Source organism: Megalobrama amblycephala, linkage group LG16, assembly GCF_018812025.1.
Source record: "Megalobrama amblycephala isolate DHTTF-2021 linkage group LG16, ASM1881202v1, whole genome shotgun sequence".
Lineage (NCBI taxonomy): Eukaryota > Metazoa > Chordata > Actinopteri > Cypriniformes > Xenocyprididae > Megalobrama > Megalobrama amblycephala.
In genome coordinates, this window is record NC_063059.1 from 41568295 (window position 1) to 41592079 (window position 23785).

Genomic DNA, 23785 nt, shown 5'->3' on the forward strand with positions numbered 1-23785 from the left:
GTTAAAATATGCAGTGACACAGCAACATTTGATCACAATTTTATTTTTGTATCTCAACCTTTTACAGAACAAGTAACAAAAACAACAAAACATGTTTAGCAGGATGATGAATTCACACTCATTTCTTGCTCTAATTACAAAATGAGGAGAAAACGGCGAGGAGAAGGAAGGAAACGCCTCAGTCCGAGGAGCAGAAGCGGAGGACGAGGTGCCTTTAAATATGCTCAGAGGTCCCAGTTAGTGTGCGCTTCTGTCAGCGCGTCTAAGCGTCGTAGTTGGGGTTTTTGCGCAGGATGACGAAGCCCTCCAGGATGGGCGTGACGGGGATGAACTCCTCTGTGGCGAGTTCGGCGCGCTCGCCGTGGGCCAGCAGCACCGGTGTGGTGTGAGTCTGGAAGCCCGTGATGGCTTTGGGTTTACCGGCCTGACCGACCACATCCACAGCCTGGAGACACAGAGATATCACATCATTTCATTATGATACTGGTATAATTCTCCTTGATTTCCTTAAGAGGTCATTGTAATGTAAAAACATCCTGTGAGTTTCAGAGCATTTGTGGTTCAAAAGTATATAATTTTTTATTTTTTTCTAGAAAATGGCCAATGGTTTCTCTAGATTAGACTCTTATTCCTCGTCTGGGATCATGTAGAGCTCTTTGAAGCTGCACTGAAACTGACATTTGCACCTTCAACCCGTTGAACCCCAGTGAAGTCCACTATATGGAGAAAAATCCTGGAATGTTTTCATCAAAAACCTTCATTATTGTTTTTGACTGAAGAAAGAAAGACATGAACATCTTGGATGACATGAGGGTGAGTAAATTATCAGGAAATTTTAATTCTGAAGTGAATTAATCCTTTAGGACAGAGCGTTCAAATCAGAGGACTAAAATCAGGGCAGAAAATTGCCTTTTATTTCTAAATTATGACCATTTTTGATGTTAAAATCATACTAACATTATAAGTGCACATCAGGAAACAAAATAAAAAATGCAGTTCATGACCCCTTTAAATGGTTAAAATTAGTTGTACTGTTATTTTTGAACAATTTCTCATTGTACTCTGTGGAAACACAAAGCTACAGTTCTTGTCACACACTAAAAATAAAACTGAACCATGAGAGACAGAAAGAGGGAGAATAATTTATCACTGCATTCTTACCAGGTGCAAATTAGACTGTAAAGTGATTAAAAATTATCGTTCATGTTAATCTGATTTGTTGTTGTCCTAACTAGCAGTAAGATTTAATTTTTAAGAAATTAATGCTTTTTCAGCAGGGATGCAATAAATTGATTAAAAGTGACATCTATAAATGTCACAAAAGATTTCAATTTCAAATTCTTTTTGAATTCTTATTTTTTCTTTAACCCTTTAACGACCTGAAGGCTTTTTTAGAGTTTTTTTTTCTGAGCGACACACACAAAAGTAAAGACTCATAACTCCAAAACTCTAGCAAGGAGTCAAAAGGTAGGTATCATTTGATAGAAAACATTTTAAATTTTAAGAAAATATAAATTACATTAGGACATTTTCTTGCTGAGAAACAGCTGATAAAAGACAAAAAAATATATATAATTTTTTAAAAATAATTTCTTTTTTTTTTATTTGACATGGCATAACTCAGGAACACAATAAGATCGCTAAAAAATTCTTCTTCTATATGTGAGCTGCATCTGGTTCAAATTTCGTAGTGATAGCATAAAGAATAGTTTGAAAAATTGTTGTTCATATTTTCCGCAGCCAGGTGGCGCCAACAGGCGGTAAACTCCTAACGAGTGCTGAGAAGCACCACTAAACTGGAGTTTTTCAAAATGGTTAGATGCATTAAAAAGATGAGATTATAAGATTTAAAATGATATCTATTTTGTGTTATTCCACATTGGAAAACGAACATGGATGGGTCCGGGAACATTGGATACACACTGCATCCCGGAGAGATGAGAGACATGTTTTTAGCCAAGTATGTTAAATCATTCCGTGAGTGATATCTTGTGAACAACGCAATATATTATATTGATTTTGGATTCATTTTAATCTTGAGAATCTGCTTTAAATATTGATGTGCCATTTTTTATGATCTGTGCATTTTTGATGAAGTTATGAGCACGTGAAATATACATATTTGTATTCAGTTAGCGGCTGTGCTATTTTTGTTGTAAACGCATATTACTCAGACTCATTAGAGGGTGAAAACAACACAACAGAAGCATGTTGGCTTGATATGAAAGTTTAAAGTCTCTGGTTTTGTGTGCAAAAAGAATTTTCGTGCTACCTATATGGATTCAATTTTTATTGGCTTTTAAAGAGAGAGACGCAAATGGGAGCGCCGGCGCTCCATCCGGTCTTAAGGGGTTAAAGAGTCCTGAGAAATAAAATGCATCACGATTTCCACAAAAATATGAACATTGATAATTTTGAGCATCAAATCAGCATATTAGAATGATTTCTGAAGGATCATGTGACACTGAAGACTGGAGTAATGATGCTGAACATTCAGCTTTGATCACTGAAATAAATTACAGTTTAACAGATATTCACATAGAAAACAGCTGTTTTAAATTGAAATAATATTTCAGAATTTTTACTGTATTTTTGATTAAAAAAATGCAGCCTTGCTGAGCAGAAGACTTTTGAAAGTTATCTTAATCTCATTGGTCCAAAATCATGAAATATGTCACACAAACACACACCTGTCCCACTCGGACAGACACCGGCAGAGGTCTGAGCTCCTCGTCGAATGTGACCAACATGCGAGGCTGCATCGCCGCCACCAACCCATAGAGAACGTAATGAGACTTTCCCAGGATTACTGCAGCGAGAGAGACGAGAAGTTACAGATTCATTCAAGACAGATCTTACAGGTATAGTTTTGCTGTGGTACTGGATGATGAAAATGATGTTCTTACTGTTCTTGACGTCCAGGAAGGACACGAGGACCGTGAGGAGTCCAGCGACGGCCACCTGACTCATGAGCTGCCGGTCGCTGTGGTACGGGCAGAGCGTCAGTGTGCCTTTACCCAGATGAGTGAGACCCTGAAACACAAACACACACTTCAGCAGCTGGACACGGCACAACACGCACTTCAGTGACCGGTCAGATGAAAAATCACCATCTCACAAAACACGCCCGACTCATATTTCACCACAAAAAAACCTAGAAAAACATTTTCAATACTGCAGTTATATAATGTATATTTTTTTTATAGTGCTGTTAAACGATAAATCGTTATTAATTGCATCCAAAATAAATGTTTACATAATTGAGTACTGTGTATATATATATATATATATATATATATATATATATATATATATATATATATATATATATATATATATATATATATATATATATATTAGGCAATAATATACAGTACAGTCCAAAAGTTTGGAACCACTAAGATTTCTAATGTTTTTAAAAGAAGTTTCGTCTGCTCACCAAGGCTACATTTATTTAATTAAAAATACAGTAAAAAACAGTAATATTGTGAAATATTATTACAATTTAAAATAACTGTGTTTTCTATTTGAATATATTTGACAAAGTAATTTATTCCTGTGATGCAAAGCTGAATTTTCAGCATCGTTACTCCAGTCTTCAGTGTCACATGATCCTTCAGAAATCATTCTAATATGCTGATCTGCTGCTCAATAAACATTTATGATTATTTTCAATGTTGAAAACAGTTGTGTACTTTTTTTTTTTCAGGATTCCTTGATGAATAGAAAGTTCAAAAGAACAGCATTTATCTGAAATACAAAGCTTCTGTAGCATTATACACTACCGTTCAAAAGTTTGGGGTCAGTAAGAATTTTTATTTTTATTTTTTTGAAAATAAATTAAAGAAATGAATACTTTTATTCAGCAAGGATGCATTAAATCAATCAAAAGTGGCAGTAAAGACATTTATAATGTTACAAAAGATTAGATTTCAGATAAACACTGTTCTTTTGAACTTTCTATTCATCAAATAATCCTGAACAAAAATATTGTACACAAATATTTTGTACAATTGTATACATTAAATGTTTCTTGAGCAGCAGATCAGCATATTAGAATGATTTCTGAAGGATCATGTGACACTGAAGACTGGAGTAACGATGCTGAAAATTCAGCTTTGCATCACAGGAATAAATTACTTTGTCAAATATATTTAAATAGTACACAGTTATTTTAAATTGTAATAATATTTCACAATATTACTGTTTTTTACTGTATTTTTAATTAAATAAATGTAGCCTTGGTGAGCAGACGAAACTTCTTTTAAAAACATTAAAAATCTTAGTGGTTCCAAACTTTTGGACTGTACTGTATTTAACTAAAATATATTATATTTATGCATAATATAAATTATATTTAAATATAAATATGTATACATGTAAAAATTTCTTAAATACATGCATGTGTGTATATTTATATATACATAATTATACACAGTACACACACATTATGTAAACAAACTTTTATTTTGGATGTGATTAATCGCAATTAATCATTTGACAGCACTATTTTATAATTAATATTTTTCATTAGCATATATCAGAGTTATCTGATAAAACAAACTAACTATTAAAATATTTTTTTTAAACAGAAAAGCTGAAATAAAATAAATATTAACTTTAAAAAATGAGAAATGTTGCCTGGGCAACTGAAATAAACATACTAAAACTGAAACAAATTAGAGCCAAATAGAAATATATAATTTTTTAAAAACTTGAAATAAATTAATTTGAAAACAGAACAAATAAAAATAAAAGAAATTAGAATATTAATAAATACTATAAAATTGTTTATAAATAATACAAAAATATGTATATATGATTCATACAAAATGGTGGTATGTGTCTTAATAATGATTATATATATATATATATATATATATATATATATATATATATATATATATTTATTTATTTATTTATTTATTTATTTTTTACACAAAATACTATCTTATTTTTTCTTTTTGATTTTGGAGTTAAAATACAACCTGTTCATGTTTGTTTTTTTTAAGACTAAAGGAAAAACTGACCAAGGGTCAGGCTACAGTTTTTTACTCCTAAGAAGCCACTGCTTCATTCTCACTAAAGTCGCTATATTTGTTTTTAGCGTTTAGAGTTGATGTGTGTTAACTTTGGCCTGGATCACAGATCATTAACAGCTCATTAACAGTCAAAACAACAGCAGCTGATGTGTTATAAAATGCATGAATCTTTCTGATGAGAGCAAAAAAAGCACACAATAACTAAAGAGGAATGTATATATATATATATATATATATATAGTTAGTAAAACAAAACAAATGCATGTCACATGTAAATGTGTTAATCAGAATCTGCTTTCCCACTGTCGGGTCGAATGGTTACACGAATAGTTCCAGTTATAATTCCACTTAAAGGTGCTTTAAGTGATCCTGGGCGGAGTAACTTCCTGTTGACGTTCGAAGTGTCTAGCTAGACCCTCCCTCCTCCTCCCCCCGTGCTTCCTGAAACAGTCATGAACGCGCATTTAAAATCATTCTTGTCGGTTATTGGCTGGAGCGTGTTTATTATGATTCGTGGTCCAGGCTGCACCAGTTTGTTTTTGTTGCCGTTTTCGGAGCTTGTGGTGACTACAGAGACCGCGTTTGTTTACAGTGTGTTCAGGGGACAGGCAGCTAGCGATAGTGAGGAGATGTTTGCTGTATGTGACAAAAAATGTTTTGGCCTAAAAACGCGTGACATCACCTTTAAGCGTGGTTACAACCCGTTCTCGGCCCAGAATGGGACTGTTAAGCAGTGAGAGCGGTTTGGCCTGACAGTGGGAAACTGGCTTCAGACATTATCAGCTCCATATTTCAGCTACCAAACCCTGTTGTGCTGCTCACCTGAGCGAGTCGGACCATGAAGAGGTTGTTGGGGTCTTTGGCGTGATACTGCGCCAGCTGTCTGAGCATGGCTGCCAAACGTGCATTATTGGTGCCTGCAGAAGAGACCAACACAGTAACCATGAAAACCACACCCTCTGATTGGTAGAGGCACTTCATGATGTCATCGATATGTTATTTCTGTTGCAGTGGCTCTAGAGGCTGTGTAAGCATTAACACTGACCGCTGCCCACCATTCCCATGGCAAAGATGGAGTTGTGGGACACTTCCGGGTCGGCGTCATGTGAGAACTTGCTGAGCGTGTCCAGAATGTTCAACCTGGGATTTGAGACGGAGATCAGAGCGAGTGCTAACGGTACCGCCCTCCTTAACGTGGGCTCACCGTAACGCAGCTGCACAGAGGAAGACAGCAGGATATAGAGCGTTAGCAAGACAGCTCTGGAAAAGAACTATCGTAAAGAGCTCATTATTTCATGCTTATTTATTAATATACATTTTTATTTAGTAATTTACATAAATATTTATGTAATTTTATATATTAAATATTAAATGTAATATAAATTTAGTAAAGTATTATAATATAAATTATATAATACATTTATATTCATATTTCTAATACATAAAACCACTTAAATATAACATTTATTTATATACAATATTTATTATAGTTCTCATATTTCATATTCATAGTATTATTTAATATGAATTTAATATATATTATAAAATTGTATATTTTTATTCATAAATAAACGTTTTTAATTAAAATATAAAATGTAATGAATTATTAATAATAGAATTAAATGTAATATAAATTTAGTAAATGATTATAATAAATATTACATTTAATATAAATAAATACGTATTTATATTCATATTTCTAATACATAACATTTGATAAATTATAACATAATATTTATTTTCATATTTGTAGTGTTACTTAATAAAAATTGAATAAACTATATATATATAAATTATGTACTTGTTAATATATAAAGTAAACAAATAAATATTAATTAAAATATAAAATAGATGTTATGAATTATTATAATAGATGCATTTATTTATAACATACATTATACAATTTATTTTTTTAAATATTAAATGTGATTTTCAGTATTTTTATGCATATTTAAAAATTACACAATATTTTATATAAATTAAATATTTATATTTATAATTAAATACATGTATTGCATAAATAAATGTAATTAATTATTATAATGATGTAGTAATTTATTAAATATATGTATATAAATTATGAATAAATACATTACATAATTTTATATATCAAATATTACATTTACCTTAAATTTACTAAATTATAATAAACAAAATTGTACAATAATATTTATATAAATTATTACTAAATATGTATATAAATACATTAATTCAAAATGTAAATGTAATTCAATCAAATTTAAGAAATGATTACAATTTCTTTATGTACTAAATAAAATAAATGCATTAATTAATTTTATTTATTTGTCACAAAAGTCATTTCACATGTGGTTTCTCTGTGAAAGCAGCTGATGTGTTTAACTCACCAGGTGACCAAATGTGCGCAGGGCCATTTCTGAGCCGATCTCCTCACCCATCGCGATGAGAGCGATACCCAACACCGCCACACCCTGCAGAGAGCAGAATCAGTCTTACTGACCACTGACTAACACACAATTCAACACAAGAGACGAGAAACACACACACACACACACACACACACACACACCTGATGGGAGCCCATATCTGCCGTCTCCTTCTTATCTTTGTCTTTTTTGTCTTTCTTGTCTTTATCATCATCTTTGTCCTTGTTGTCATAGTGCTCGCTGCAGATGTGTAGCAACTGCTGCACCTTCAGAACGTTTCCGGACCCTGAGAGACAGACGGACGGTTACACACGTGTGTTTCACATGAAGCGTGTGACCTGCAGCCTGTGTGAGGGAGGATCTGACTCACCTGCGTATGCGCAGACGTCCACCAGCGTGTTGGCGAAGCTACGGAAGGGTTCGGATACGACTTGAAGAGCTGCTAGAGTGGTTTCGATCGCCTCACCTTTACCTGCACACACACACACACACACACACACACACACACACACACACAGTCATGAAAACATACTTTCTTAATCCAATCAGAACTGTTCATACTGAGAATTGGGCCAGCATGATCAATCAAAATTAAAAACTGAAAACGATATGCTTTATCATATTGATGTGATTTAATTTAATAAACTCAACACACACCAAACATCTTACAAACTTGAAATATGCGCTTATAAAAGGAGTGTGAACAAAATAAAAGCCTGATAAATTGTTTGAAATGAAGAAATTAAGAAAGCTGTAAATATTATTGTAATTTTACAGTTGTACTATTATATTTGATATTATATTGTTTTAATTACTATTTTTTATTTTACAGTGAGATATTACAATAGTAAGATTTCTTGGTTAAAGTGTTTATGTAATAATTATCATGCTGAAAAATAATAATTTTATGTACAGCAAATATTAAAAATCTTTATTTAAATATTTTTGTTTTTATTTAATAATAATAATCATAAAAATAACAATACTAATAATCATTATTTTATATTAATAATGATTAAGATTATAAGGGCATGTAAAATTAAAAAATAATTATATGCATAGATAAATCATTCATAATAAATATTTCAATATTGCACAAAAAATTGATAATTGTCAATTTTGATTTCATGCTGACTTTAATGTTTGAAAATGAAGAAATTAATGCAGCCATAAATATTAGTATTGTAATTTTACAGTTCTGTCCTGTAAAATAAATTATTGTTATATTTTCCTTAAATGCACATTTTTAATTTTACTGTGAAACATTACAATCTTATATTGACTGCAATTTCTATTTATTATTATTATTATTGTTATTAATAATAATACTAATAATAACAACAATAACAAGGATAATCATCATAATAAAATTAACAATAACAACAATAATTATATTTGCCATTTTTATATAATAATAATAATAATAATAATAAATATAAGTACAATAATGATTATAATAAAATTAACAATAATAATTATCATATTATAGTAATATTTTCGCCAAAAAATGCAAAATGCAAAGCACAACACACCTGGAGCTTTTGTTTAAAGCAAATTTGAAATCGTAATCTTAATTAAAAAATAAAAAAAATATTTAATTTAAATTAATTCATGTTTTTCCTCAAATCATGCATCTGAGAAAGTAATTAATTATTCATTTGTAATTCTCATCAGGTTTAACCGTATATAGCCGAGATGCAAGTTGTTCTCACCCAGGTGGTTGAGTCCAAGGCCGAGCGGCAGCCAACGGGCGTAAGTGTCTTTGAGCTCCTGTTCGTTCTTCTCCATGATGGTCTGGAGGATGGTGGAAGTGACATCACCGTTACAGGAGCCCACGGCGATCATCCCGCAGGCCAGCGCAGTCACTCCAGCCACCTGCACGTTCACACACAGATTCATCAAACACAGGAACACACACAGATCAAAACGCTCATCCACTGCAAACACACACGCACCTCCATGCTGGATTTGGAGTCTCCCATGACAGGAAGCAGCAGAGAGAGAACATCCTCTCTGTTAGAGCCGGCGTACGCCAGACCCAACCTACACAAACACAAAGCTGCGTTACTATTGAACTGTAGAATGTACTTCTCCAAATAATAATAATCATACATTCATCGTAACATTAAACTGGGTTAAGAGAATATATTTCAACAGATATATTCTATAATTCACCTTTAAGATTAAATAGTGAGTCAATTAAATCATAAAACACAGAATTACTGAAAATTGGGCCCTATTATTGCGAAAATCTTAATAAATTATTAGATTATTAAAAGTTATGAATTCAATTGTTAATGAAAATTCAAATTAAACTATTAAAACTGAAATTAGGGGAAAACTAACTAGTGTCACATGTGAATTACCCAAAAATGGCTCCAATCCTCATGATGTTGCTGTTGTGTAAGACGTAATCGGACAGCAGAGCCAGAGCGGGATCACACTCGTTACGAACACCAGAGTTCACGATACCACATGCCAACAGCGCCCCAGACTGAAAGAAATAAATGAGTAAAATAAATCATTTACTATATGATTATATTAAAAAACGTGCAACTTTAGATGGAAACAAAGCTACTGTGTGCATCTGTACCTTGATGTAATCCTCGGATGAATAGAGATATTTATCAATCTGTGTCAGACCGCCGTCCACGTCCCAGAGCAGAATCATTCCCAGAGAGGCCGCAGCGCTTAGCATGCCTATAACGGACACACAAAACACACATTTAATACAAAGATCACCACAATAACATCAGCTGTGCGGAGACGGGGCTGTTCTCACCATGGTCCTTGTTCTTGTAGAGCCACTTGTTTCCGTCCTCCGTGAGCAGTTTGTCCTGTCCGAACGCAGCATTAACGAAACCGTTCACGAACGAGGAGGCGAGGTTCATGCGAGCCGAGTCCACCTGTGAGCCGCTGCCGCCGAACCCTGAGAGAAACACCGTTAGTAAAACACACGGCACAAAACACCATCATCTTCCTCGTGAGATCTGAAGGGTCTTACGGTTGTTCTCCAGGTGGGTTTTGTAAATGTCATCTGGAACTTTAGGCTCCATGATGTCGAGCTACAGAGGAGAGAATCGGAGCATCAACAAATATGTAGAAACACCTCACAGAACTGTAAATCTAAATGTGAACATGTCCAGGTCACAATCGCAAGAAAAATATTATATTATGTGTGCAAAAGATAAGCAGTGTGATAATAAGTCACATTTCACCTCAAAATTAAATCTTTTATAATTTATTTAGATTAGCATGAATCAAATTCAGTAAAAAAAAATATAATAAAAATCACAAGACAAATATTTCTGTTAATGTAAAACTCATGCTTTTTAAAATCTAAATCGTCCTTTATTTTAATTTGAATATTTAGCCTAATATAAATTTTCATAGCAAATTTAATCATTATAATAATAATGTATCATATTTTCACTAAATTCAATTTAAAATTAAAACATATTTTGAAGTGTATTCTTGAGACATTTTCATAAAACATTTCACTGCAATTTCTCATTATAGTAATAAAAATAAAACGATAGACAGAACCATTAAATAAACAGAATGATAGAGAGAACAATAGATAGAATGATAGGACGATAGAATGATAGAACGGTAGATAAAACGATAGAACGATCAACAGAACGATAGTTAAATAAAATGATAAAATGATTAGAACGATAGAATGATTGAACCATTAAACGATATAGATTGAACGATAGAGAGAACAATAGATAGGACAGATAGAAACTATTGAAATATAGAACAATAGATTGAACAATTAGAATAATTGAACCACTGAACGACTGATAGATAGAATGGTTGATAGATTGAACGATAGAGAATGAGAGAGAGAACAATAGATAGAAGGATAGAAACGACAGAATGATTGAATGACAGAACAATAGAACGATAGATTGAACAATTGAACGATAGAATAATTGAACCACTGAACGACTGATAGAATGATTTATAGATTGAACGATAAGAGAACGATAGAGAGCGATAGAGAGAACGATAGAAGGATAGAAACGATAGAATGATTGAATGATAGAACAATAGAACGATAGATTAAACAATTAGAATAATTGAACCACTGAACGACTGATAGATAGAATGATTGATAGATTGAACGATAAGAGAATGATAGAGAACGATAGAAGGATAGAAACGATAGAATGATTGAATGACAGAACAATAGAACGATAGATTGAACAATTGAACGTAGAACGAACGAAAGATAGAACGAATGAACGATAGATAGATATAACAATTGAGCGATAGATTGAATGATAGATAGATATAACAATTGAACGATAGATTGAACGATAGATAGAACAACTGAACGATAGCTTGAACAATTGAACGTAGAACGAACGAACGATAGAACGAATGAACGATAGATAGATATAACAATTGAGCGATAGATTGAACGATAGATAGATATAACAATTGAACGATAGATTGAACGATAGATAGAACAACTGAACGATAGCTTGAACAATTGAACGATAGATTGAACTGAACGATTGAATGATTGAACGATAGAATAATTGAACCACTGAACGACTGATAGATAGAATGATTGATAGATTGAACGATAAGAGAATGATAGAGAACGATAGATAATGATAGAAGGATAGAAACGATAGAATGATTGAATGACAGAACAATAGAACGATAGATTGAACAATTGAACGATAGAATAATTGAACCACTGAATGACTGATAGAATGATTTATAGATTGAACGATAAGAGAACGATAGAGAACGATAGAGAGAACGATAGAAGGATAGAAACGATAGAATGACTGAATGATAGAACAATAGAACGATAGATTAAACAATTGAACGTAGAACGAACGAACGAACGATAGAACGAATGAACGATAGATAGATATAACAATTGAGCGATAGATTGAACGATAGATATAACAATTGAACGATAGATAGAACAACTGAACGATAGCTTGAACAACTGAACGATAGATCGATTGAATGATTGAACGATAGAATAATTGAACCACTGAACGACTGATAGAATGATTGATAGATTGAACGATAAGAGAACGATAGAGAGAACGATAGAGAGTACGATAGAGAGTACGATAGAGAGAAGGATACAAACGATAGAATGACTGAATGATAGAACAATAGAACGATAGAACAATAGAACGATAGAACAATAGAACGATAGATTAAACAATTGAACGATAGAACGAACGAACGAACGATAGAACGCACGAATGATAGAACGAACGAACGATAGATTGAACAATTGAACGATAGATTGAACGATAGACAGAATGATAAAGAGATAGATCGATAGAAAAAATGAATTGAATAACCACGATGCATATTTACAATTGTACTTTACAACTGAAAAAATATTAAATATTTTGTTACACAGTAATAATGATAAACAAGGGATGTGAATAGACATGGAAATGATGTCAAATGATCTTAGGCTTAGAAAATAGGCTTAATTTTCTTTACTCAATGTTTAATCTGTGTATTTTCTCTTATGACACAGATATTTCGTGACCTGGATATTTTTCTGTGTGTGTGTGTTTTAGCACCTCTCGAGCGAGAGCCAGGAAGTTGCTGTTGAGCTGCACATTGGACATGATCTCCGTCAGATCTTCATAATCCTCCACATCTTCATTGAGCTCCAGGAACATGCCGTGACGACCCAACATGAACGACATCTGCTTCTGAATCACACTGCGCACACACACACACACACACACACACACACACACACACACGTTACTATCATTGTTATGCAACACGAGATTCAGTTTTCAGGAGAAAAACTGTTTGAGAGAGTGTAAATGACTAAATGTGTGTGACATACATGTCCTTGCAGGAAGTGAAGATGTTCTCCACCAGCTCCACGTCATTAAGCATCAGTGCGAGTCTGAGGGCTTCTGGGTAGCGGTTAAACTTGCGGAAGATGTTTAGAGCGCATTTCAACAGAGCCGAGTTCTCCGGCTCAGGGACGTAACTCACACAGCTGGAGACACAAACACACGATCAGAGCAGGAAGACACTCAAAGACACGTGTTCAGATGCATTGTGGGTAAACGTGTCTCACCTGGTCAGGTAAAGGCAGACTTTAGCGTAGGCGTTTTCATCGATGTATGTGTCCAGCATGTCGAGACGTTCGATTTCCATCAGGAGGTCACAGGCCTCGTGCTCGGCATTATGGGCCATGTTATACGGGACGATCTCTTTGACCAGCTTTAGCAGAACTTCCTGTTGAGCTTTATCACCTTCCTCGATCTCCTGCCATTCCTTAGCGACCTCTCCGGCAAGATGCCTGGAAACAGACACAAGATCTGATTCAGATGGTTTCAGAAAGCATGTTCACACGGAAAGAGCTAGAAGGTTCCCAGACTTTCAAGAGCGTTTCTCAAAAATCACTTACTGCACCTTTAAGATTTAATTCAACTACTGAAAATGATTTTTAATTGTTTAAGCTAACAATAACAGCACTGGTCTAATGTGCATGACGTCTGGCTGTACTGGTGCTGGTTTTCGTACCTGACGTATTCGTGACCCCATGACGCAAGCTCCTCCTGTGACCCCAGCAGACGATACTTCAGACACTCCCGCTCTGTGCTCATGGTCATGGCGAGAACGGACACCACGTCAGCACAGAAATGCTGTCAAACAGAGAAACATCGTCACACTGGCTGATTGCTCTAATAAAATCATCCTATAAAACAAGAGACACATAATTGATGCCGCAAACACACCTTATTCTCTCCGGCCGCCATGTTCTGGTAAATCTCTTTGAGTTTGGCATAATGGGGTCGCAGGAACTTGAGCGGTTTGGGCACCGATGTCATCGAGGTCGTGGAGGAGCGAATCTGACGACGCAGTTCTTCTAGAGCAGGACGATACAGAGACGTGTCCTTCTCCTGCGCAACAGAGAAACAAAAACAAATCAACATATTTAACTTCGAGTGAAACAAAATTAACAGTTGGAAATCATGTAGGCCAGGATGTGATTTCATCCATGAGGATTTGATTGTATTGTGGGAAAAAAAAATGGGCATGTTATTGATATATTTCTTTTTATGTCATTTCAGAAATAAAGAAATACAATTTGATCCATTATTGTGAAAACTAATTCTAGTTACACTTTACAACAAGATCTAATTTGATAGCATTAGCTAACATGAACAATACTTGTAAAACATTGATTAATCTTTGTTAATGTTAGTAAAATATTAGGATTGTCAAAATTAACAAGTTAATGCATGCAATAATTTTCTTCAGTTTAACATGTTAAAAATATTTAATGCAATTAACACGTTTTTTCCATTCATCCTTTGGCTGTGCTACAGTATATAATCTTTCATATAATGCTTTCAATCATTCAACCACTATTAAACCAATCAGATGCGACAAAATGCAAAAAAAAAAAAAAAAACATCTGTACAGGTGTGCGTCTGTGAACAAACACACCACCGCCGCATTGAGTTCTTTCACACTTTAGCAGACAAAAACACACAAAAATTATGTCATAATTGATATTTTGTCAAGTATCCATGCAAGCACAGTCTTAAATGAGTCAAATAAATGAACAAAGAGTTGTGAGAAAATAGGATGCATGTCAGATCCGCATCAGCTCTTAAAGTGACAGCAGCCTAATAAACCTGCTGAAGCCTGTCATTAATGTTAATCAAAGAACAAAAGACAAATCACTCACCGCTCTTGACTGAATAACAAAGTGTAAAGATGTAAAGTGTTTGATAACTTTAATCAATTCCCATATTTTTACCTGTTAGACCTACCTGAAAATCCTAAAGCACAGTTTACAAGGTTACATGGGTCAAAAACAACAAAAACAATATTTTTGTGCATTTTAGCAGGGCAGATAAAATCTGAAATAGTCTGACTGGACCAGTAGAAAAAAATACCTAGTGTTGAGCACTGATATATTAAAGGCACAGCTAAATATGACATTATAATGGGTTTATGTGAAGATTGTTCACCTAAGTTCACCGTTTTATAGGGCTGGGTGTTGACACAATTTTCACAATTCGATTCGATTACTATTCACATGCTTCCGATTCGATTCGATATCGATTATTTTGGATGTAGTATTTCAGATACTGTACATCTCAACTAATGCTGTAAACTACACATGAGAGTCAGCTGGTACTACTATAATAATATTGAAGGTTAAATTAACTTATTTATATACAAACACTTCAATTACACTCAATGATGTTTTTATTATAAATAAAGTTTAGAATGACAATCATATTTCTACTCCAATTTGTTTTTTTTTTTTATAAATATAAACATTTAAATCACGGCTGTCAGAACTGATTTATTCAAACATGCATTAAATATTGAAGAACATTATAATGAATATGTAACGGTGCATAGCTATATTTATCTTTCTAGAGCACTTTTCTAGCTGACTAATGAGTTTATGGTCACTGAATATGTTTTTCTGAGGTAAATGTGACGTCACGTGACATTGAAGCTGTTTTATTGACGTCTTTCCGAGGTTGAAGCACTGATTGAGCGATTACACGAGACATGATACGGATTTCGGTAAGTTGTACTGTATATTTTAACATACCTTCAGATGTTCATGCATGTTTATTTTGTGCTGTAACTGGTATTAAAGCGGAGGAGAGGATGATCACATGCTTCTCTTTAACTGAGGCGCTAAAGCGATCTGTCACGCCACATTAAACAGTGTTTTTTTTTTGAATCTCATAATAAGATGGACGTCATTTGAAATCTGAGACTTTGCTTCATATCAAAAGTAACAAAGCACAAAGATTATTGCAATTTATTGGATGGGAGGAGCTACATATTCTGCTCATTCATCAACTGAAAACAGACTAGACTAATCGATTCTTGGGGTTTAAGAATCAATATCGGTGCGTAAAAATTAGAATCGATTAAAATTGAGAAATCGATATTTTATGCCCAGCCCTACTGTTTTATATTTTAAAGCCTATTAAATGTTAAAATTGATAGCTTTCAATTACACTGTAATAATGAATTAATATAATTAATGGCTAAAATTAAGGAAAAACCCACACCAGTACTGGTATCAGTGAAACTGGCCAAAAAGATGCCATTAAACAAAGATTTAAAATATACTGTCTTTATGTTGTTTCTACATTATTTTGGAAATTCAATGTGAAAGTATTACAATATAAAAATACATTAATCACAATTAATTACAGAAAAATTTGATTAATTAGTTCATTTTTAAATGATTGACAGCACTAGTAGAACAATTGATCATTGTTTGTTCATGCTAGTTCACACTGATGTTAAATACATTTTTATTTTAATAACATATTAATGAATGTTGAAATTAACAAAATGCGTTACAAGTATTGGATCATTTTAACTGATGTTAACAAATACTGTATATTGTTACCCAGTTTCCTCTATAACAATGAATCACAAGCATTCAGGATATTTTTAGGTTTGTAAACAGTCTTAATTGACATTTCAACCAGGAATAATTAATAAATCCAACAGAAACAAACTCCACTTACATTGAGTCTTTCCACGAGCATCTCCAGCTCCTCCTGAAGCTGTTTATCCTCCTCTGACTGCAAAAACAACACAAACACATCAGAGAAACGATCATTTACAACATCAGGACTCTTCAAACAATTAAACATAATTATTTAATAATCAGACGAGTGAATTTCTCCTCAGGGAAGCTTATCTATGAACTATATCCACACATCCCTGTGTGTTTATACAGTAATATGACAGATATAAAGATCACATATCAGTCTTATGATCATATTCATGAAGTTTTAAGGTGTTTTGCGCTGACAGTGGAGTGTATTAATTGATAAATCATGAATAATAGTGAGCATTAGTGTAGTGTGTGAGTGTTTTGAGAGTCTGGCCTGCAGAGTGACTCAGGCGGAATTCAGTCGCGGCTGTTTTTCTCTCTCTCACCAGCTCCTGCTCCTCTTTCTTCTCCTTCTCTTTCCCCGCCGGCTGTTTGTCCTTCTCCTCCTTGATTTCGTCCTGCTTTTTCTCCTTTTTTGCGGTTTCCTCCATGATTTTGTTGCTACTGTTTCTCTGAATGCGACTCACTACCGCTGCTGCTGTTTCTTCTTCTGCGGCGGATACTTGTGGCACCGCGCGCTCTACTGTCGCCTGTTGACCGCACTGAGTACTGCAGCACATTACCGCCACCCTCCGGCCGCACTGAGCACTGCACTGTATACCGCACAATTTTCTTTTAGGTTGATTTTATATAATGGATTTTTTATTTTTATAATTTTTAATTTACAAAATAATTAAAATTATTGTTATGGTCAACAATTATAATTAAAAATATATTTTTTTGAGGAAATGTATGACAAAATTTTGTCAGAAAGACAAACAACAGCATTATAAACTTTTATTATTGAGATACTTTTATAGTTTTTATTAAAATTTTTAGGAGTTTTTATTTTATATTGTATATTTCCACTTTAATACAAATTTAAAAGTAATTTTGTTGTGTTTTTGTTATTTGATTTATATTTGTTTATGTTTATATACTTTTTAAATAAACTTTTATTTTACAGTTTTTTTATTTTTTTATTTTAGAACTTTAGAACATGAAGTTAAATGAAAATATTGCTTTGGCAACTATAACTAAAATAAAATAAGTTTAATATTTTAGTTAACTATAATAAGTATACTTGCTGGATTGAAATATGAATATGAAATCATATTCATAGTATTTCAATCCAGCAAGTATATTTAAGTCAATAGTTAATAAGAATAGTTAATTTTTACAGTTCAGTTTAAGTTCACAATGTTGTTGCAGAAGAAATACAATTGATAACATTTAATAAATATCTATTGGTCAGGTTAGTTGATTTTAATCATTCAAACCCTTTATTTTATGAAGTGATGTATCTACCACTTTATTCAACATGCAGACCTGCCAACCTTGGAAATTTTTTTTCGAGTACCAGTATGACGGGACAGGGCATGTTTTGTTTTTGTTTGTTTTTTTTTGGGGGGGGGGGGGGGTTAATTTTTTACATTTTTGAGAATACAATACACAAAGCACACACACCCATCTTCGTTAATCTAATTTTGACTGTTAAAGTTTTTTTTTTATTTGACACAATTAAAAATTTTACTACACCTGCTCAAAAGCATTTTTTTAATTCATGATTAGTCTTGCATTGCATAATGTGTGCTTATACAAACTGACAACCACAAGTGAATCGCATTCATATATTTAATATGGACTAAAAAATTTTGTTTGCAATTTCAAGAAGGCTATATTTACATACAACTAACCTGACAGTTGAGTCATTTATACAGGTTTTGTAATGAAAACTAGTCTACAATTAAGAAACCCTTACAAAATAGTAAACATTGAGTTTACATGTGATTCATTTAAAATACTTAATTTATTATTCCAATATCCAAATATGATACTAAATCCCACAGAAAAAAAGGGTTTCTATTTGTAGCGTGCTGTCTTTGAATTATAAACAAGACAAACATTCGCTGAATAAAAGGTTAGCCAATACAAACATATTTATAGAAAACAGTTGACAACGAATAGAAAGGACCAATAAGAGCAAACAAATTGAGTATTCAAGAATATCAAGAAGTTAGTCATATAACGAGGGGTTGTGTTAACTAAAGCGTCCGTCATTTAACAAATCTTAAAAACACGGGTGGATAATTAAAAATCTTTTCTGACAAAAAAATAACACAAGCAAGAACAAATTTTAAACCAAACACGGCTATTTTCATTTTACCTCTCTGTATGCGCGCGCGCGTTTGTGTTCGCGCAGGGCTCGCGCAGAATTGAGACAACGGTCAATTTAAATGCATAAGTAACTAATGTGCTAGTTTTCATACAAAATAAGTAGGCTATGTAACATAATTAGTTACTTCAGTTAGTATTAACACAATAACGCAACACATGTAGGCTATACGTTTCTGAACACTGAGAATAAATAAATAAACGCCTGTTTCTCCAGACTCGCGCTTGTCAGTCAGTCACACATCACAACATTTTCATAATCAGCGATTTCAATTTTATTTAGATTTGTTGTTCAACATTACTTGTACATTTTATACTCGTTTACCTTAAGGTGTCAGAAGTACCATGACTGCTGTATTGTCCTCGCTTGAGAATTCAGTCACAGACGGCGGCCGCTGGAGTGGAAGGAGGGATTGAGCGGGATTTTGTGTTGCTGTCGATTTGCAGTGTCTTTTTATTGATAGGCCGTACGCATTTGTCAATCATCCCCGCTTGCAATTTGGGGAAATGAACCCAGCGCTGATTGGTCGAGCTCTTTTGCTGGATTTGAGTACTACGCGCGCACAGAGGAGTCACCGGGTTTTTGCGTAGTATAGAATGACAAATCGTACCAGCGTACTTTGAGGTCAAAATGCGTACCTGGTACGCAAAATGCGTACATGTTGGCAGGTCTGCAACATGTGTTCAGGCAATAATGTCTAGATTTAAACACAATACTCATGCGTTGTGCAGAGCTTTTCAAAAGAGTTTTCCAGTGACTGGCGTTGTGGTGCTCTTGCGATAATAAAGTGGTAAAGTGGTTTTTTTTTTTTTTTTTGTGCAAACACAGCACTCGTGTTGCTTCATAAAATTTAGGTTAAACAACTGGAGTCACATGGAGTACTTGTAAGTGGTACTTGCGTAGAGTGAGTATAGGGATAGTTCATCCAAAAAATTAAAATTCTGTCATCATTTACTCACCCTCAAGTTGTTCCAAACCTGTATACATTTCTTAGTTCTGCTGTTCTGCTGTATACAGCAGAACTAAGAAATGTATACAGGTTTGGAACAACTTGAGGGTGAGTAAATGATGACAGAATTTTATTTTTTTATATATATACACTACCGTTCAAAAGTTTGGGATCGGTAACATTTTTAATGTTTTATAAAGAAGTTTCGTCTGCTCACCAAGGCTGCATTTATTTAATTAAAAATACAATAAAATCAGTAATATTGTGAAATATTATTACAATTTAAAATAACTGTTTTCTATTTGAATATATTTCACAAAGTAATTTATTCCTGTGGTGGCAAAGCTGAATTTTCAGCATCATTACTCCAGTCTTCAGTGTCACATGATCCTTCAGAAATCATTCTAATATGCTGATTTGCTGCTCAAGAAACATTTATTGTGCACAGATGTACAAAATATTTGTGTACAATATTTTTTTTTCAGGATTATTTGATGAATAGAAAGTTCAAAAGAACAGTGTTTATCTGAAATCTAATCTTTTGTAACATTATAAATGTCTTTACTGTCACTTTTAATCGATTTAATGCATCCTTGCTGAAAAAAAATATTAATTTCTTTAAATTCTTCTCAAAAAAATAAAAATAAAAATTCTTACTGACCCCAAACTTTTGAACGGTAGTGTATAATGCTACAGAAGCTTTGTATTTCAGATAAATGCTGTTCTTTTGAACTTTCTATTCACCAAGGAATCCTGAAAAAAAAAGTACACAACTGTTTTCAACATTGAAAATAATCATAAATGTTTCTTGAGCAGCAAATCAGCATATTAGAATGATTTCTGAAGGATCATGTGACACTGAAGACTGGAGTAATGATGCTGAAAATTCAGCTTTGGTCACAGGAATAAATTACACTTTACTATATATTCACATAGAAAACAGTTATTTTAAATTGTAATAATATTTCACAATATGACTGTTTTTACTGTATTTTTAATTAAATAAATGCAATCTTGGTGAGCAGACAAAACTTATTTTAAAAATATTAAAAATCTTACGGATCCCAAACTTTTGAACGGTAGTGTATTTGTATACATACAAAGGACCTCGCCTTTTTTCCCTACTATGGTAGTCAATGGGGGACGAGATCTGTTTTGTTCCAAATATCTTCCTTTGTGTTCAGCAGAACAAAGAAATTCATACAGGTTTGGAACAATTTGAGGTTGAGTAAGGCAAAATCCCAATTCTACCCCTTTCCCCTTCCCCTTTGTTTCGCGCGTTCACGTGAAGGGGTAGGGGTGTCCCAATCATAGACAGTAAAAGAGGTCCCAATTCTCATTTGGTTGGAGGGGAAGGGGTAGGGCGAAGATTTTTCGGGACCACACTTCAGACGAAGGGGCGGGCTATGATAAATTTCCAACATGGCCGACCGAGCGAGCAGAGAGACCCATAAATGTAAGTATTTTTTTTTTTTTACGGTAAACAGTATTTTAGTAATAAATAATCACTTGTTTTATGTTGCCTTATCTTGTGTTCATGTATACGGTTATGATCTCCGAAAAAAGATTTGTTAAAATCGCTATGAAAAAAGTTCGCTAATGTTTTTTACTTTATGATAGTTCCACAACATATTTTTTTTATATTTTATTGAAACCCGCGTTGATTTGACAACATAAATTCAAATCCGGTGGCAGCTAACTTGTCTTTTTGCCGCATGCCTGATTAATGTATTGTTTTGTTGTGGTTACGTCCATAAATACGTGTACGTTACATGATATAAACAAAAAGTGCATTCAGTTTGCGTGCTTATTCATCAGTATTGTATGTTCTGTATCAACCAGGGACCAATGTTGCCTTGTCGTCAAATGTCGAGAACACATTATTGTGACGCGAGAGCATATCAATGTAATGCTCTCGCGCAAATCTGTCCGCTCGCGCAAACCTGGACGCGCGCTCTCAAATATACAGTGCTCTCTTATGAACTGCCTTTTCTCTCGCTCAAATATTGCATGTGCACGCTCAAACTGTTTCCCGTGTGCTCAAACGTGTCCTGCGCGCTCACGAATCTCTCCGTGCTCTTGCAGAAATTAATATGCTATATTCCCTCTAATTTTTTTTCTCCTTGAGCAAAACTTATCTCTGTTGAGCGCATATTTTGGCCACCCGAGCAAAAACATACTTTATATCAGACCTGTACAATGAACGTAAACACACACACACACATGTATCATGCAACTGTAACATTTAACTTTAATGTGCCGTTTCTATTTAATTTGACCCTTGATGTAACTTAGTGATTTATTAAATAATATGTTTGAAAACAAGCAGTTCAGTCACTAAATTAAGCACATTTTAGGTTACTTGAGATTTTTTCACATTGCTGTATTAACTGTAGCCTACCAGTCTTTACCAAGAAATTCTATTAAAAATTAATTTCTGTCCTCCTGCAGGACAGTTCAATTCTTTACAATAATATAATATGAGCAGTTACAATGATGGTTTGAAACAACCATAATGTGTTTTTGTACAGTCAATTATTAGCAACAGACAGTGTTAAACCATCAAAATTACGTTTATTGCTTATGAATTTCCCAGATTTTATATACCAGGAGGTTACGATTTTTTGTGGCAAGGAGCCCTAAACAATCCCCTTGTGAGATCAATTTTTTATTAGGCTTACATTATAATATAATAAAATATAATATAATATTTAAGTATTTAAACTGATATACAGTATATCAGTTTAAATGCTTCCATTTGTTTTAATATATTATAAAGTGAAAACAAGCATTTAAACGGTATTAAAATATTTTTAATATTAAATAAATATTAAAATATTTTTAAGAAAAGTGAACGTTAATTCTTTTATAGTTATCTAAACATCCCTGAAACCCACACCACCACACACAATAATCTATTTAAAATGAGGTATATAACTGGTGTATTTTGAGTTTGCAAGCTACACCTGTGGTGGGAGTGTAATTGTAAATGTCTCAGAGTTTTGTTAGCATTCTGTGCCCATCATCCGTTATTTCCGCCACTTTTCATTAAAACATGATGTTTTATTTCACATTTCTTTTCGTTTCGCGTTGCCTCTCGTATTGATGTATTTAGTCCGCAAACATTACAGTATTCTTACCGCGACTGATTTGGCTTCAGAAGTGCGCGGCCGCGCACGCGCGCAGCTTAGAGGGAACATTGCCAGGGACTCCTGAGGAAACACGCAGGCTCATACGTTTTCGTGCAGAATAGTATGGAAGTAAATCAGTAGCAAAACACGAGAGGTTGCTGATTTGAATGTGAGAACTTGTCGTATTAATATTTGTATTTGTAAACTGAAATTTACACTCACAGTCCTGATGTGAAAAGCTGAATGTTTCGATTTGCACACGCAGACAACAATCAAAACACCCGTGTTACGAAGTTGTAGTTGCAGATTAATAGTTACAAATGTGTAAAATGGCATTCACATAAACAAAATGACAGACACAAATGCGTGAGACATATTTACTTTTACACTTTACTTCAGTTTCGCTGTACAGCTTCAAGTCGCTGCTTACAACCTCTCAGATCTGGCAGTACAAGTTCAATTCCCAGCG

General features: G+C 33.7%; 1 protein-coding gene across 1 annotated transcript; it reads right to left on the reverse strand.

Annotated features, from left to right (window-relative positions):
* Positions 1-27: 27 nt before the first annotated feature.
* Positions 28-17595, reverse strand: psmd2 (proteasome 26S subunit ubiquitin receptor, non-ATPase 2). The gene is made up of 21 exons (XM_048161054.1): positions 17408-17595; positions 16990-17046; positions 14206-14370; positions 13991-14112; positions 13542-13766; positions 13302-13460; positions 13024-13168; positions 10452-10512; positions 10230-10376; positions 10041-10147; positions 9814-9941; positions 9403-9490; positions 9160-9322; positions 7818-7919; positions 7591-7733; positions 7409-7492; positions 6088-6256; positions 5865-5959; positions 2907-3033; positions 2691-2809; positions 28-445 (listed from the first exon to the last, which is right to left on the reverse strand). The coding sequence occupies exons 1-21, from the start codon at positions 17510-17512 to the stop codon at positions 263-265; spliced, it is 2694 nt and encodes an 897-aa protein (XP_048017011.1). The 5' UTR covers positions 17513-17595; the 3' UTR covers positions 28-262.
* Between the last annotated feature and the right edge of the window lie 6190 nt (positions 17596-23785).

Coding starts and splice junctions, on each gene's coding strand:
- psmd2 (XM_048161054.1), bottom strand. CDS start 17,512: ATGGAGGAAACCGCAAAAAAGGAGAAAAAGCAGGACGAAATCAAGGAG. Junction 17,047..17,407: donor AGAAAGAGGAGCAGGAGCTG/GTGAGAGAGAGA, acceptor TTGTTTTTGCAG/TCAGAGGAGGATAAACAGCT. Junction 2,810..2,906: donor CTTCCTGGACGTCAAGAACA/GTAAGAACATCA, acceptor CTCTCGCTGCAG/TAATCCTGGGAAAGTCTCAT.